The sequence below is a fragment of the Microcebus murinus genome, chromosome 2 (assembly GCF_040939455.1).
Source record: "Microcebus murinus isolate Inina chromosome 2, M.murinus_Inina_mat1.0, whole genome shotgun sequence".
In the NCBI taxonomy this organism is placed as follows: domain Eukaryota; kingdom Metazoa; phylum Chordata; class Mammalia; order Primates; family Cheirogaleidae; genus Microcebus; species Microcebus murinus.
The window spans coordinates 67,249,156-67,267,285 of NC_134105.1; the positions used below are offsets into that span (position 1 = coordinate 67,249,156).

Consider the following 18,130-nt stretch of genomic DNA (forward strand, 5'->3'; position numbering starts at 1 on the left):
ACGAGACCAAGCAAAGGGTTGTCAAGGTCTACTTTACTTGGGTTCATTATAGGTTTTATAAGCATACAGAAACAAGGAAGTAGAAACAGAAAAATAGAGTGGGGTGACGATGAGTCTTGAGTTTGGGTTTATCAGCCCCAATCAGCGTCTTATCGTTATGGAAGCTGTTTGTGACTGGTTACTCATCTCCAACCTGGCAGGTGGTCGGGAACAATTGCAGTTAGCACTCCCTGGAGCATTCCGTGGTCAGCACGTCATGGAACGCATTCTTCTCGGAGCTATAGCTGGAATTTTCCAGGGCGAAGCCCGTGCGTAGGACAAGTCATAGGGGAGTTGAGGGTCTTTGAGGGTCCTTGCCTCCAACAGCCACTGAAGGTGTTGGGAATATGTGAGAAGGTGTGTTAATGATAATGCTGTTGATGACAGGAAAAGAAGATATTGTTTTTCTGAGCAAAAACTAGATTTGATCAAATGCTATATTTACCAGTGATGTTTAGATTTTGTGTCATTATATACTTATTGCTATAAAGGCAGGGATTTTATTAAAAAGACTGTACTTTCATAGAGGCAAGTAGACCACTCAGTTTGACCATATGATTTATATAAATCTATTTAGAATTGTGACTTTTTTTCTTTTGAAGAGTCTGTGATTCTTCAAAATCCTGTGATTACATTGAGCTAAAGACATTTGACCAATGGGAGGTGATTGCAATATCCAGTTGGCATTAGCTATTTGAATTTGTATATTGATACTGTCAGTTCTGCTATTTTTTTTTTTTTTGGCTCTGTAATATGGCCTTTTCATTTTTTTTTTTAATTTCAGAATATTGCAGGGGTACAAGTGTTTTGGTAACACAGATTGCTTTTATACTGCTTGAGTCAAAGTTATAAGTGTGTCCCATCACCCAGGTAGTGTACATTGTACCCATTAGGTATGATTTCACCCGTCCCCCTTCCCCACTCCCACCTGCATGATTTCCATTGAGTTTTACTTCCATCTGTGCACATGAGTGCTGATTGTTTAGTTACAATTTAATACATGTTTAGTTACAATTAGTTAATACATTGTTTAGTTACAATTGAGTACATGTGGTGTTTGTTTTTCCATTCTTGCCATGCTTCAGTTAGGAGGATGGTCTCTAGTTCCATCTAGATTGTTGCAAAAGATTCATTTTTTTATGGCTGAGTAGTACTCCATGGTGTACATATATAACATTTTATTAATCCACTCATGAATTGATGGGTACTTGGGTTGATTTAACATCTTTGCAATTGTGAATTGTGCTATAAGAAACATTCAATTACCATCGTGATAATATTGAGTCTTGCAATCCATGAACATGAAAGGTCAATCCATTTATTTAGATGTTCTTTAATTTCATTACTGTACAAGTCTTGTTAAAGTCCTAAGTATTTTATTTCTGTTGATACTATTGTGAATGGACCAATTTCTTAATTTCACTTCTGGATTGTTTGTTGCTAATATACACAAATGTTATTGATTTTTGTATATTGATCTTATATTCTATGATACTGTTGAACTCATTTTTTATTTCTATTAATAGTAGTTTCTTTTCAGATTCCTTAGAATTTTCTACATATAGAATCATATCTTCTACAAATAAAGACAGTTTTATTTCATCTTTATCAATCTGTAGCCTTTAATATCTTTTTTCTTGCCTCATTGTACTGGCTAGAACATCCAGGACAAAGTTGTATAGAAGTGGCGAATCCTTTATGGCAAGTCTTATTGAGAAAACATTCCATCTTTCACCATTGAATATGATATAAACTGTAGGATTCCGCCACCCCCATATGCCCTTTAACAGTTTGAGGAAGTTCCCTTCTAGTCCTAGTTGTTGAGAGGTTTTTATCTCGGCTGTTGCATTTTGTGGAATGCTGCTTCTGCATATACTGAGATAATTACTGAGTTTTGTCCTTTATTCTATGAATATAGCATAGTCCATTAATTGATTTTTCAATGTTGAACCAACCTTACCTTCCTGGAATAAATCCTACATGGTCATGTCGTAATCCTTTTTATATACTGCTAGATTAAATTTGCTGGTATTTTGATAAAGATTTTCGCATCAATGTTTGTGATGGATATTGGTTGGTAGTGTTGTTTTAATCTTTGCCTAGCTTTGGTATCAGACCTCATAGAGTGTAACCTCATTCACTGAATTCTGAAAGAGTTTGTGTACAGTTGGTGTTATCTTTGAAGGTTTTATGTAATTTCCCAATGAAGGCATGTGGACCTGAGATTTTCTTTGGGGGAACATTTTAATTACAAATTCAATATTTTAATTTGTTATAGGTTTATTGAGATTTTTCTATTTTTTTCTTGAGATAGTTTTGATAATTTGAGAATTTATTCATTTCATCTAAGTTATATGATTGTCATAACGTTGTTTGTAGTGTTCCCTTATAATCCTTTTAATTTCTCTAGCATTAGTGGTGATGTCTTTTCATTCCTGATTTTTATAATTACTATCTCTTTTGTTTTTATAAATTTTATTTTAATAGGTCAATCTAGCTAAAGTATTACCAATAAGACTTGGTCTCCTTCATTGTTCTGTATTGTTTTTCTGTTTTCTATTTCATTGACTCCTTTTATTTATTTATTTTTTTAAAGGCTGGTCAAGTGAAGCAGTGGGAGTGGAGAAGGAACAAAGGAATCTGTAACTTGTTGTGATCAATTAGTTGTAAACACCACTGCACTCCGACCAACCTCATTAACTCCTGATCTTAACTTTCTTTTTGTTTTTGGTTTGATTTGCTCTTCTTTTTTTGAGTTCCTTAAGGTGGGGAAGCTTAAATTATTGATTTGGGACCTTTCTTCTTTTCTAACCTATGTGGTTAAAGCTATGGACTTTTTTCTAAGCCCTGCTTTATTGACATGCGGTAAATATTGATATGTTGTAGCTTTTTTCATTCTGTTCAAAACATCTTCTAATTTCTATTGGGATTTCTTTGTGATTTAATATCCAAATATTTGGGTATTTCTAAAATTTCTCTCTGTTGTTGATTTCTAACTTAATTCTGCTGTGATCAGAGAACATATTTTGAAAGATTTAGCAATCCCTTTAAATTAATTGAGACTTACTATATTGACTAGCATATGATTAATATGGAGAATTTCCATGTGTGCTTAAAATAAATGTGTATTCTGTTGATGTTAGGTTTATATTTTATAAATGTCAAGTTTTTTTATGGCATTATGTAACTTTTCTGTATCTTTACCAATTTTCTGTCTAGTTTTTCTATCAATTATTAGGAGAGAAGTATTGAAATTTCTAGCTGTAGTTATTAGATTATTTCTCCTTTCAATCCTGTCAGTTTGTCTTTTGGTTTTTTTTTTTTTTTTTAGTATTATAGGGGCTTTTTGGTTCAATGAATATACATTTCTAATTGTTAAATTTCCCAGATATATTGGCCCGTTTATCAATATGAAATGTCCTTTTTGTCTTCAGTAATATTTCTTAAATTAAAGTGTATTTCTCTGATATTTGTATAGGTACTCCAGCTATCTTATGGTTACGGTTTCCATGGTAAATCTTTTTCTTCCTTTTGTTTGCAAGCTATTTACATTTTTAAATCTAAAACGCATCTCTTATACATAGCAGATAGTTTGACCTGATTTATTAGCCAGTCTGATAATTCCTGCCTTTTGATTTGTGTTCCCTCTATTCATATTTAATGTAATTATTGGTATGGTTGAATTTCTATTTGCCATTTTACTGTTTGTTTTATATATGTCTCATAGTTTTTGTTACTGCTCCTGTTTTCCTTTTCTATTGCCTCCTTTTGTATTATACATACATAGTATGCCATTTTAGTTCTTCTGTTTTGATTTTTAAATTAATTTTTAAAAGATGTTTTCTTAATAGTTGCTTTAGGGGCTTATAATATGCATTTTTATCTTATCAAAATCTATGTCAGGAGAATATTGATTTAATTCTAGTAAAATAGAACCCCATTGATCCAATATAGCTCCATTTCTTTTTAAAATTTGTGTTTTTTCCCATATATTGCATCTACATGTTTTATAAACCCAGCAATACAGTGTTAAAGTTATTCTTCATACAATTTTAAGTCTTTTAAAGAAATTAAGAGATAAAAACAGAAAAATGTGTATTTATATAACCTCTAACTTATATATTTACCATTTTCTGTGTTCTTCAACTCTTCCTGTCAATTAGAGTTATTGTCTAGTGACATTTCCTTTCAGCCTTAAGGATTTCATCAAATATTTCTGCTTGCAAAATATATAACCAGTTTGTTGTTTATCTGGGAATGTTTTATTTCACGTTTATTTTGAAGGATAGTTTTCCTTGATGGACAAGTTTGTTTCATTTTCCTTTTGGCACTTTTAATATGTCATTCCACTTTTTTTCTGGCTTCTCCTTTCTAGTGAGAAGTCATTAATCACACTGGTTTTCTCCTATACATGATTAGTCATTTTTCCCTTGCTACTTTCAAGATTTTCTCTTTGCCTTTATCTTTCAACAACTTGACTATTATATGTCTAAGTGTGGATCTCTTTTGTATTTATCCTAGTCGGCGTTAGTTGAGCTTCTTGGATCTGTAGGTTAATGTTTTCCATCAAAATTGAGACATTTTCAGCCATTATTTCTTCAAATATATTTTCTTCACCTTTTGTCTCATTCTTCTCCCTCTAATTTCCACTAGATGAATGTTGGTACCTTTGATATCCCACACATTTCTGAGGCTCTGTTCATTTTTCTTCTATCTTTTTTCTCTGTGTTCTTTGACTGAATGATTTCCATTGATTTATCTTCAAGTTCACTGATTTGATCTTTTGCTCTTACAAATCTGCTATTTGGCCTGTAGTGAGTTTTAAAATTTTGGTTATTGTACTTTTCAAGTCTATGCTTTTGATTTTTTAAATAGTTTTGTTTTCCGTATTGAAATTTTCTATTTGTTATATCGTTGCCATCATATTCTTCTTTTATTCTTTAAACATAAACACAGTTTCTAAAAAATTCTTTTTACATATTCATAATAGCTGTTTTGAAGTCTTTGTCTGCTAAATCCTAGATCTGGGCCCAGTCACGGACATTTTCTATTGACTGCCTTTTTTTTTACTCATTATGGATTATACAAGTTTTTGTCAAAAATTGACTTGTTAAAATAAAATATTTTAGTAGTTCTAGATGCTGATTATTCTTTCATCTCCGAGAGTTAGTTTTATATTTTATTTTGTTTTAATAACTTCCTTGGTCTTAATGTGTGGAATCTGTAATCCCTATGATGTGTGATGTGACTACTACTTTTTTCTGATCAGTATTTTTTCTGATTCTAAGTTTTAGTTTTAATCTAGTTTACTAGAGATTGCCCTGTGTCTCTATAACTTAGTTGTTACTCAACAGTTAATCAGAGGTTGTGCTCAAACACCTGGACCAGTGAGTGCTGATGGAACTGTGTGCTAACTGGGAACACATTTAATGTTAAGGGAGTTTTCAATCCGCTGGGCCCTGTTGGGTCTCCTTTGTGCATGCCGTAGCCTCCCAGTTAGCCAGGGAAATGTGGAGAACTTATCTAGCCCCTATCTGACTGTCTCATTTCCATTTTTCCTGTTAAATTTCTTGCTAGACCACAATCTGCTGCTCACCCCTATCAGGGCTACAACCTTAGATTTGTAGAGCTGGGCACTACAAGTGCCCCTTAATTTCCCCCTTAATTTCTTACAGCTTGGGTTTTTTGTTGTTATTGTTGACAATATCACTAATGGGTTTTTGACCTTTCCTCCAAAACAAGTCAGCCCCCTCGAGCAGGGAAGCTGCTAGTTTTCACGACCAGCCCTTCCCTGGTAGAATTACTCTACTGACTGAGCTGTGAAGGAATAGGAGCAGTCCCAGGCAAGAACATCACAGACTCCTACTGTTCTTATGCAGAGTTCGGCAGTTTTTCATGAATAAATACTCCTCAATTTGTTGTTGTGATTGCTCAATTTCCAGAGCCATGAAATCATTATTTTTGACAATTTGTCCAACTCCATAGTTGTTTCTTGGGGAGATTTTCTGACTTAACTTCTCCATCACCAGAAGCCCTGCCTCACCTGGCAACTTTTAAAATGGCAAGTTCACTTGCTAAAGTTCCTTTTAATAAGGTACCATTCTATAGATCCTTTGTACCATTTTGGTACAAATTTTGGTTCTCTGGGAATCAAAACAGTCTGTTCACCACGTCATCCAGTCTGCTCACCTTGCTATACAATCTGTCATCTTAATTCTGTTTGCTATGAGGAATTTAACATGTCAACAATAATTGCCAGTAACTTTTTTGTGTATTATCTTCTTTTAAATACCACATGGATGGCATCTGACACCGTTTGTAATGCTGAATTTAATGGAAGTTGATAAATGTTATTCTATGATTCTCCTTTATAAATGCAGACACATATATATATAGTATTATATTTTGTCTCTTTCATTATATAGAATGTTTAAATGGTTAACATTTGTGCTGCAGTATAGCTTTCTGGCTCATGAAAAATGAAAGCTATCAGCGATCTGGGCAATAAGATTCATCGCCAATAGTCACTAGCAACAGCACACAGCATTTTAATATCAGCGAGGTCCACAGCTAGCAGTAAGAGCTGGTGTAATTGAAAGACGTTTAGGTGCAATCATTCTGCTGTTTGTTCCTTGCCAGGTTCAACATGGGATTGTGTGAGTATTTGAAGAAAACAGCAATTTGTTTATATCTTTGGAAAATGTAAAAAGGGTAGATTAGTGCTTAAATTTAAGGAACGTGGTAATTTGAGAATCATGTGGCTCTAAAATAAAAAGGTATTTTATTTGTCTTGGTTGCTTAAAGCTTTAGAAAAGCTACTCCTTGGTTACAAGTGAACCGATAATTCTGGTCTAATGTTGCCGTGGTAACAACTCATGCTGATATAATTGAGAACATCTTATACATCCTGGTTCGAACATTTTCTCCCTGCCATTTTGAGTTGTTCTAGTGGTATATGAAGGAGGCTAGGATAACTAGCTTGAAAGAAATTAAATCTAGTTATCTACATCTTCGGCATTAATCTGACGTTTACTAGTGATATCTCATGCTAGGCAGTTATGCTTTGCTTCTAGGGACTTTTCTTTTTAAAACAAAAGAAAGCTCTTTTCATTTTCTGTGTGCTGCATGTTCCAGTGTATGTGTTTACACCATCGGTTCTTCTCCCTCTAGAGATTAGCATAATTCCCTTTGCTGTTGGATTGTTGTTTTGAGCAATATGTTTTGGAAAGGTTGGTTTTCATCATGAGTGGTAAGTATGCTCTCTGAGACTCTGCAGTTGTATATTTTTAAAAAATATTTAACTATAAGAAGAAAAAATATTTTTAAGGGGATGTAAAGCCAGAGCTACAGTGAATTGTATTTTGTATTGATGCTTTTGCAAATTAGGCATTATAGTAAATTGCTTTTGAAAGCCATTAAGAACTGTAAACAATTAATGCCACTATTAATAGTCAATACCAATAATCAGTTATTAATTCTCTTTACGGTTTGATTTATTGTATTTGTTGTGCTCTGTTATTAATTCTATTATAAATTAGTGACTAGAAGACCCACCATGATAAGAGAGGAATTTTTAAAAATATCTGATCCTGAAGATAATTAGTTTAAGTTTAACTTGATTATCTTTGTCATCCTAATACTAATTTTTGTTAGATTCTTTTTGATTATGTTTTTTCAAATAGTAATCTTAAAATAAGATGCTGCCAAAATTTTGTTGATTTTTTGGTTGCTTTTACCTAAAATTTATTGAGAAATAAGGATTTGATGATGAAATAAATATATGCATTTTGGTTTTGGAGGCTTTGTTAAAATTTTTAAGAAACAGATTTTTGGGGAAAATAATTTATTAGAATAAATACATTTGTGATAACTGGTCTCTTGTTATTATAATATGATTTATTTTTTTCTAAAAAATTTCTAGAATTGCTTTTTGAGAAAATGTACTACAGTATATATACTGCAGTTTATCACAGGGTAAAAGCTGTCACTTCAAGCCAAACCTGCAGCTAAAAATAGATATCCTGTTGTGAGAGTGAGAAATACTTGCTTAAAGCATAATTCATTAGCATCTTAAGAAGATGTTTAGAAGTTAACCTTTCATTTAGATATTTTCAGAGGAAATGTTATATGGTTTCTCTGATAACATAACAGACCTATGATTTACACTTAAGAGATTTGAAATTGGAATTCAGACCCTGAGAAAATTGGAGTTTTGCTGTATAATGACAGAATTCAAAATCAATGAACATTTTCTTTCTTCATAACTGGAGATCACCTTATTATCACCAATAAATATTCTTTATCCTGCTGCAAAACAATATAACCCTCTTAAACACTGTTATATATTTGTTTATAGAATGATATTAGACATTAAAGGAACATTTTACCAGGCAAAATATTAGGAATGAACTGGATTTTTATTCTCCAGTTATCAAAGTAGATCTTTCTGATTTCGTGTTTTAAATTTGGACCAGTATTACACAATCAACATGCTAATATTCTTTAGGATGTCTATGGATATCAAAACTGAATATAGCTAGTTATCATACTTTTATTTCTTTGAATCAGGCCAATGTTTGTTTTCTCTTTGAAAATTTGGCATGTAACCTAGGATCTTTAGGTAAACACTGTGATGTTCCTGAGGTTTTTACAACAGGCTGTGTTGGATTTAGCTGAAGAAAATTGTTGCTGCTTCTCTATTGCTTTATTTTTCTTTCAAGAAAACTATGGATTATGGATAGTGTTTAATATAGTTGATCATATTGGTCTTCCCTTATAGCTTTTTTCTGTCATAGTAACCACAACTAGACATTCTGACTTTTTCAGTATTGTCCAATTTCAAGTAATTTTGCTCATGTCGTAAGTGGTTAAATGCCTTAGCCATTTCAAAATTGTGGAAAATTACAAGTGAAATGTGGTTTTATTTGTAAAAATGAGCAAATGTTGGTCTTTTTTATCTAAGTCTATTACTATACATGGGGTATTTATGTGTATATGGTACTTTTCTAGTTATAAAGCTATTCCATTTCTCCTTCCTGTCAATTAAATGTTAGTTTTCTCTGGGAATCTATCTTTGGCCTTCTTTTAATGCTACATTCTCACCAAATAATCTCATCCATGCCTACATCTTCAGTCATTACCTGAGCATTCAGTTCAAAAGTGAATTTTGTCTTCCCATGCCCAAATCTGCTCCTGTTTCATAGATTCTGATTTCTGTTAATGATCCCACTGCCCATGCAGATAGTAAAATCAGAAACCTTGTTTCTTACCCTCAGGCATACACTCAGTCATTAAGTTTCACATCAGAAATCACTCAGTTTTCTCCAATCTCACTGACAGTGGGAATGCTTTTGGATCAGGTATTCTAGATCTCTTCTCAATCCTATTGCAATAACTGCTTCACTGGTCCCCCAGCTTCCAGAGTTATATCCCATCAAACCATTTTCCACACTGCAATTTTTAAGATGCAAAAATGCTCATTTCTTAATCCAATATGAAAACGTTCAATTATTCCTTATTGCCTCTAAAAGAAAAGTTAAACTCCTTAGTATGGCATATGAGATAAATGACCTACCTTTCTGGCTTTATTTGCATCTCTCTCACAAATTTTCATCCAGCCATACTATACTACATATAATTTCTTGCTACCTTTCCATATTTATATTCATTCCCATAAAAACTCTGAGAACCAGCTATGCTTTTCAGTGCCTTCATCATCGACTCTTTAGGATTAGGTGATTTCTCTTTACTCCCAAAGCAAACTTAAAAACTGTAACAATTATTGTATTATATTGAAATTATATATTTGTGTGTCAGTTTCTAATCTCTAAACTTTGAAATCCTTAAGGCAAGGGTAGAACCTTCCTTATTGTGTGTTTCCAATAGTTACTCCAGTGCCCCAAACACAGCAAAAAAACCTCATAAATAATTGTAGAATAAATGAATGACTAATGTAAAAAATGACATTTTTTACATATCTAAACACTTTTCTTACATTACCAATGAAAGGTATCAGTTGTGTGTTTTGATTTTTTGGTTCAGAAAATACAATAATCACAGTATTTACTTATTCTTGAATCATCTTTGTAGTATGAAGTCAGATAAAATGATTAAGAAATTAAGTTGTACTAATCAGAACTTTTATCTTTCTAGTATTTAAAAATATTAATTATAAATGTGAAAAAAGCTTTCACTTTCTAATTTTTTTCTTACTCATAACTCTTCTTATGAAGTTTTTGCTCTTGTTAAGCAAACAGGTTTTATGAATACTAAAGGAATCCCTCTAAAACTCAATTGAACTGTCTTAAGGCCCTTTTGAGCAGAAGAAATAGCAACCTACTCAAACAGGCTTAAGCAGAAAAAGATACAGGCATTATCAGGATGAAGAGTATGTCATGGAGCTCAAAGGTAAAAAGTAGAGTTGAGCTTTACTAAGGGCTAGAACTGAGATTTGAAAAGCTGACTGAGACTGAATCATAATGGTACCTTTTTTCAGTTTTTCTTTCTGAGATCACATGATTCGTTTACTTTTCTCCTTGTATCTGCTTTGTTATCCTCACTGTGACAGAATAGTTTTCTCTGCTGCTTACACAAAATGGAGGTTAGTCATGTGACATGTTCGGAGTTATGTGTATTCCTGGTTCATGTGTTTATCAACATAACTAGCATCACTAAATCGAAATCCTAGGTGAGAACTCTGATTGGCCCAGCTGTGGTGGGGAGCAAATCTGAAGAAGAAGGCATTAACCTGCTATGAGTTACAGGGAAGTTGCAGACTTGAGTGCTAGCACTTAATTAATTTCCCTTTCTAGATGCTGACTGAAAATACTACAAGAACACAAAACTGGGAACAGTACCCCAGTCCTGAAATTAAGGACAGGTATTTGTCCCAAAATGTATAGGCTCATATTTATGATCAGAGTCCAAATTCTAACTAACAATTCTAATTTGGGTAGCTTGCCTTTGTGGAAAAGAAATAAACGATAATTTTCCCCTCATTAACTTGGAGGGATAAGGCTTAGAAGAAAGACAGTGAGGAAAATGAGTGGAAGATCCAACACTGCTAATTACGTTCATTCTAAAATGGATATAGTAGGATTACCAAGAATTTATTAGGCTAGTCAAAGTTGGAAAAGTGGCCTTTCTTCTTTCAGAAGTGGAAAAGCTCTCCCTTGATGTGGTAGGCACCACCTCCAGCAAGGAACCCTATAGTCCTAGCTACATTCCCAATTCAGAAGGTCACTGGATTATTTAACTGATAATGTAAATATGTATAAACTAAAAGATCTGAGGAGTTAATTCTAACAGTTCCCAAATAGAAAGTCAGAGAGTCCAAAGAAAAACCACTTACCTTATTTGGGGCATTTGTAAAGTTTTAAAAAGCTTCTAATTGTCCATGAATGAATAAAAAGGAAATAAACAACATGGAGCTGATAAAAGAGGTTATGCACCATAAAAGAATAAAATCACAGTTTTCAAGAGGAAGAGAATGAATTTATATTTAGAAAATATTTGTGTAAGAAGGTATAAACATAAGAAATTACAGATATCATCTGAATTCATTCCTAAAAATTTCAAGTGAACATGGAATCAGTGAATTAAGACATGAAAGATAAGAAAATAAAACAGCAAACTAGAATAAAAAGATTGCTGGCTGAAGGGCAGGAATGGAAAAGAAGCATCATGATATGATAAGGAAAGGTTATAAGAAAATAAACCTGGTATGTGCAGAATACAAAGCTGCATTAGAGGCACTAAAGAGCAGAGTAATCACTGCAGAAAAGTAAATTAATAATGTGCCTATAAACCCTACCAGAATGTAGGGGAAATGTACAAGATAAAAATTATGAGGAGAAAAGTATGTTACATAAAAGTAGGACAAAAATAAATCAATAAAAGAAGGGCATTCTACAAATTGAATGAATAGCAAAATCCCCACATTACAGATATGATTACTAGAACAGAAGTGATAATCAAAAATATGATTCAGGAAAACTTCTTAGTTGAAGAAAATCCCGAATCTGTACATTGAAAGAGCTCGTTGTGTTTTGACAAGACTAACAAAGATGCCAATGCTTAAATATATCCTGGTGAAAATTTGGAATTTCAGGCATAAAAAATGAATTCCACAAATATCCAGATCTCTTTGCATCTTACTTCCTAACAGGAAGCTCCAAAATTGGACACTAGATAACTCGAAAACATATTTAGGACAAAAATTATTGAAATCAACAACACCTTGAAATGTCGAATAAACACCCATCCCTTTAAATGAATACCTGAGTTTACAAGAGTTAAAAGAAATTCCCAAAGTGCAAAAAATGAAATGGTAAATGATTAAACCAGAGCTGTAAGGGGGAGTGTACCTTAACTACCCTGAGGAGATTTTCATACCTTGGTGATCAAAGGGCTTTTGTTTAAAATAGCCCCATGGAGATGGAAGACAAGTTCTTTGATTCATGCAATTTGGGATTTCTTAGACCCCTCAAAGGATCATAACCTCAGTGAAAGCATAGAGTAGAAAATAAAACCTCTTCATTGACACAGGGAGAAAATAAGGAACTTGTACTCCTTGGTTTGGGTTCCTGGGGGCAAGGTTGAGACCTGGGTGCATGTGTGGAGTGCTTCTCCCAAGAATTTGTAATCAACTGCCTCCCTTCAAGTAGATTTCAGGTTTTAATGTGTATTAATTGTGTGATCTAGGAACCATCAATAAAGTATATTATCAGAGCAATTGCAGGCTGGTAGCATATATTGTGAAGCAGGCAAACGCTAATACAAACTCTACTGGGACACATCCTCAGGTCAAGTCCTGTAGGTTTTGCACAAATAAAGCCCCTCTAAACTCAGAGTTCACAATCCAAAAACAAAATAGATACACACACACACATACACACACATCTACTACAAATGCTATTTAGATACAACAGGATTAGACCTTCCCAAGAATGTCAGTAGCCATAGTAGAATTGTCACATACAGCTACTATTTAAAATTAATGACATACAAAAGAAATATATAAGAGAAAAAATTGTATGTACCTCTAATAGAACCTCGAAATACATAAAGCAAAATTTACCCATTTACAAGGGAAAATACATAAGATTTATAGATGTATAGAGAGACTTCTTACCCAGTAATTAGAGAATACATAGAAAGATATAGAACACTTACAAAATTGATTGCATGACTAAACATATCCAACAAATTTCAAAGAATTGATATACAGGAGTCAGTCTGACCAAAAGGCAGTTAAGTTCAATCAATGATAAAAGGCTAAAAAAAACTAACAAACACACAAATGTATATATTTGAAGATTTAAAAATTTCAAATAACTCACTGGTCAAGAATTAATCCATGATAGAAATTAAAATTCAACTACATTTCAGAACTTGTGAGGTGAAGCCAAAATGGATTTAGGGATAAATTTTTAAATGCTTAAATTAGGAAAGGAGAAAGACATTCATGATGTAAGTAACCAAGTTAGGAAAAGCACAGCATGGTAAAGCAAAAGAAGAAAAAAACTGATAAAGACATGGGCAAAAATAAGTCAGATATTCCTGAAAAATAAAGATACAGAAGAAGCAAAGTTTGGTTCATGGAAAACTGTTTTTAAAAGAAATGATTAGAACTATACCTATTTAAGAAATTGATTTATAGTTAAAATCTTTACTCAAAATAACAAATTTAGGACTGTTCTACAGTCAAAATCTCAGAAACATTCAAAGAACAAAAATTTCAATCTTGTACAATATCTTCCAGAACATTGAAAAAGAGGAAATATTCTTAGATTCATTTGTTGAGTCTAGTATAGTTTTACAAGTAAAGTATGGGAAAAGTAAATTAGTTAGAAACATTTTCTCTGAAGTTAGGAATAAGAAAAGGATGCCGACTGTCACTGTTTCTGTACATCATTGCACTGTTCGTCATAACCTGCACAGTAATACAAGAATAAGATGGAGAGAACCAATTTTCATTATTCACAGATGATATGTGATGATCTACATAGAAAACTCAAGAGAATCTATTAATACCAATGTGATTTTAGAATTGATAAGAGAGTCTGGATAGATTGCCAGATATAATCAAACCAATATATAAACATCGACTATGTTCTATACATCAACAACAAAAAGAAAAGTTAATTTTTAAAAATCTCCCTTTTACAATTGCAACCAAAGCTCTAAAGAACCTAGGACTAAATCTAATAAAAGAGTTATAAGACCTGTAAGGGAAAAATCATAGCATTCTACTGAGAGATATTTACCTAGTTTTTAACAAGAAGATTTGACCTCATACTCGTTAGATTAGCAAAAATTGGAAAGTCTGATGTTAATATTTTTTGTTGAAAATATGGAGCATCAAGGATGTGGTGGGAGGGCTATAACTTGACACAAGCATTTATTGAACCGCTTGTTACTATCTAAGTTGATAATGTGCATTCCCTGTCATCTAGGGATCCACTCCTAGCTCTGTTCTGTGGCAACAAGACAATATTTGAATGCAGAAATGTCTGGAAATTCCTTGACATGTGATTGTGGTAGATACAATATTTCTATGAAAAAAAGCCTCAGTGAGCAACTAAGGAAGTAAAATGCATTTCAAAGAACATTTCAAAGACTACCTGGGTCATTAGTTTTTTGACTATAAATGTAGTTTAAGTTTTCATTATAAAATTCCATAGGAAACATTTCTAATCAAACATGGAATGGATGGGCTAGAAAATCTTCAGCATCCCCAGATAGAGATCTGTTGGAAGAGAAAGCATGTGATTAGTGATGAATGTGGTCTCATGGTGTATCCATCTGTCCATGTAAATGTCAAATAAGTTAATGTATTTCTTCCTAGAATTTGATTATTTATTTATTTATTTATTTATTTATTTATTTATTTATTTATTTATTGAGACAGAGTCTCACTTTGTTACCCAGGCTAGAGTGAGTGCCGTGGCATCAGCTTAGTTCACAGCAACCTCAATCTCCTGGGCTCAAACGATCCTACTGCCTCAGCCTCCTGAGTAGCTGGGACAACGGGCATGTGCCACCATGCCCGGCTAATTATTTGTATACATAGTTTTAGTTGGTCAATTAATTTCTTTCTATCTTTAGTAGAGATGACGTCTCGCTCAGGCTGGTTTCGAATTCCTGACCTCGAGCAATCTGTCCCCGCCTTGGCCTCCCAGAGTGCTAGGATTACAGGCGTGAGCCACCATGCCCAGCCCTAGAATTTGTTTATTTAAATACATCTCATAAAAAGTTTTCATATTTTTTCTGTATAAACACTATAATAAAGTTTTTATTTTTTCACAGTTTAGTGTGTCATTATACCGTTCACTTGTAACCAAGACTTGATAAAGAATTAACAAATAATAAAGCATAAAGAGAGGGAAGAAGAGTAAAATAAATATTGTCATAGCAAATGCAGCATTTACTACCTATTAAATTTCCAAACACTCATTCATGTGAGACTTTAGTATTTATAGAAAGACTAATTAATATCTTAGAAATCAAAGGTAGGCATGGCCCAATCCAATAAACTGCACAAAGTTGTTTTTTTGTACCCACTATCCTTTGTAAGGTTATAGTGAATTTACTTTGAATGAACATGTTTGAATATGGTGAGGCAAGTAAAGTGCCCCTCAGCAAAGTGGCCACAATTATCCTTCAGATTAAAGGGATAGAATATGATAATTTATAAACACACTTCCAAAGTAGTAGGGTTTTTGGTTGGTTAAAAATATGTATACTCAAAGAATTTGTTGTAATCCTTTTATAAGACATTTTCTAATATGTATGCTTAAGTATTTTTTTCATTCTATTTCATTGTGTAATATACTAGTGAACATTTATGGATGGGTAGCTTCTTGTGGGTATGTTATTTTATATGTTATTTAATCTCTGTTTAATTTATTTATTCTTTTTGATCAAGCTCGCAAATCATCAGATGCATCTGGTAGGAAACCACTTTTACCAGAATAATTCTGTTACTTTGGTTGTTATAAGTTGGATTTTTATGAAGTATTTTTTGGCGATTATAATATTTTATATTTAATTTTTATAGGAGGTCTATTTACTGAAAATGTTTGTAGTACAGTGTGTGTATATTCTTAGAAATACCCAATATAGATCTCTAAAGAGGTGGGTGTTTGAAGTCGGGGTGGCAGAGGATAAACTAATGTATTCCACTAGATTTACACTTTCCAGAGATTTTGAAAGACTGTCCTCTTCTGTTACTAATATTAGTTGATAAAACTTGGTATTTTCATGGGTAATTTACTCAGTTTCCATACCGTTTTGTGCTTTCTGACATACACTAAATAATTCTGAAATAGAATAATGCTTTTGTTAAGGTAAAGGAAGGAGATGGAAACAATAACAAAGACAGTAGGGGGCACATGAACTATAATCTGTTTAAGTAACAAATTTTTGAACTGCTATTACAAAAAAAGCATTAAAAACATATAATTGCTTATAGTACCTAATACTTATTCTTTACCCAATAGAAAATTTTAGAATAGCCCTGTCTTTTATTCCCCATATAGATAGCCATCTAGGTATAAAATAATCCAGCCGCTAATCTTCGTCATCCCTCATTACTCCACCTGGCTTCCTCCTCTCTCAGCAAGCCATCTTGCCTTCTATTTCCCTGAAGAAATAGACTCTAATAACTGTGAACTAACTCAGTGTGATCTCCTTCCCTCCCACACATTGAGAAGCATCACTGTGGCAAACAAGGCCCTCCATGGTTGGGCACCTGCTTGCCAGCGCACCTCCCCTCCCCTGCTGTTGTGCACTCACCCCCTATGCTGCAGCCATTACAGGTCAGTTGCCATTTCCTGGATATACTATGCTCTTCCTCCATGCCTTTTATACAAGATCGTCTCAGCCTAGAATGTCTTTTTCCCCAACTTTATCTGCCAGAGGAATTCTTTGTTCTTCAAGATTCAGAACAAATGCAGTGCCTCTTAGTATTCTTTACCTTACTAGCCAAGAATTTTCTCTTACAAGGTCTCATAGCACCATAAAATTGCCTTCGTTGTAGTCCTTGACACATTCTAATATAATGATTCATCCATCTCCCCATTAGCTTCTCATTCCCTTAATGGGAGATATTTTGTAGTATTCACAGAGTCGTAGCTCAGAATCTGACACCACTAAACAGACATCAATAAATGTTGAAAAGATTGTTAAAATAACACCAAGAAAGTGGAATGCCTGAAAGATACAAGTCTCTCAGAAAGGAATAAACAAGGTGTTATAATTTTTAGTGTCTTTGCTACAGTTAAACATATAGTTTAACTGAGTATCAGAAGTTCGGAGATGCTATTGCAATAGTTACAGGATTTGTATTTCAGTATTTGCTTCTTCAAATTATTAGCCATATATATTGTCATGAGGCGTTAAAGTTTTTGTTAATTGTTGATATAAGGAAAATTAGAATGGTATTGATTTTGACACTAAACAATAGTTATTGGTTTTATTGCTTTACCATTTAATTTTAAGGTATCCTATTTGAATACATTCAGTTAAATTATTGAGTTTCCACATTAACATTTTATTTCTGTATATAAATATTCTGGGAAAATGTATAGGTAATTTTATGCTAATATGTTATTTTTATGAGTGTAATTTAATCATTGTTTAATTTATCTTTTGGACACAAGCTTGCTCTTCTTCAGAAATATCTGGTAGGCAACTATTTTTAATAAAACAAATATTACCTTTAAAACTTTTTACTTTGTTGTTTGCAAGTATTTATTTTCCTTATAAAGTTATATTGTATTAAGTATGTTGAATTAATAAAATATTTTTGTTGAAGGAAATAATTTGTTTAGTTTTATGTTGGTTGGGTTTTATCTATACAAATGATTATATTGCACTTTCTTGTGTAAAATTTAAAAACAATACATTTAGCAGTCTGAAACAGCAGAAGATATATAGGGTAGCAGAAGACAAATTAATACACACCATTTAAATTAGACTACGCAGGTTAGTTTTTTAAAAATATATACCGTTGTAAATTTTGAATGAGATAGCTAATATCTTAAGTGGCATTTACCCAAGGATGTTTTTATTCTATTTTGATCTGTTG

General features: G+C 32.9%; 1 protein-coding gene across 6 annotated transcripts in view; it reads left to right on the forward strand.

Annotated features, from left to right (window-relative positions):
* Positions 1 to 18,130, forward strand: part of PRKACB (protein kinase cAMP-activated catalytic subunit beta) — a 121,981-nt gene that overhangs the window by 56,382 nt on the left and 47,469 nt on the right. Inside the window, exons 1-3 of one of the 6 annotated variants that reach the window (XM_012747564.3) lie at positions 6,483 to 6,695; positions 15,968 to 15,991; positions 17,703 to 17,726. The exons of 2 other annotated variants lie outside the window; for them this stretch is intronic. In XM_012747564.3, coding sequence (XP_012603018.1) covers positions 6,686 to 6,695; positions 15,968 to 15,991; positions 17,703 to 17,726 — 58 coding nt within the window. In that variant the 5' untranslated portion in view covers positions 6,483 to 6,685. Of the gene's footprint in view, positions 1 to 6,482; positions 6,696 to 6,724; positions 7,289 to 15,967; positions 15,992 to 17,702; positions 17,727 to 18,130 lie in introns of those variants that run through there. 3 more of the 6 variants (XM_012747565.3, XM_012747566.2, XM_012747567.3) reach the window with 3 other exon arrangements.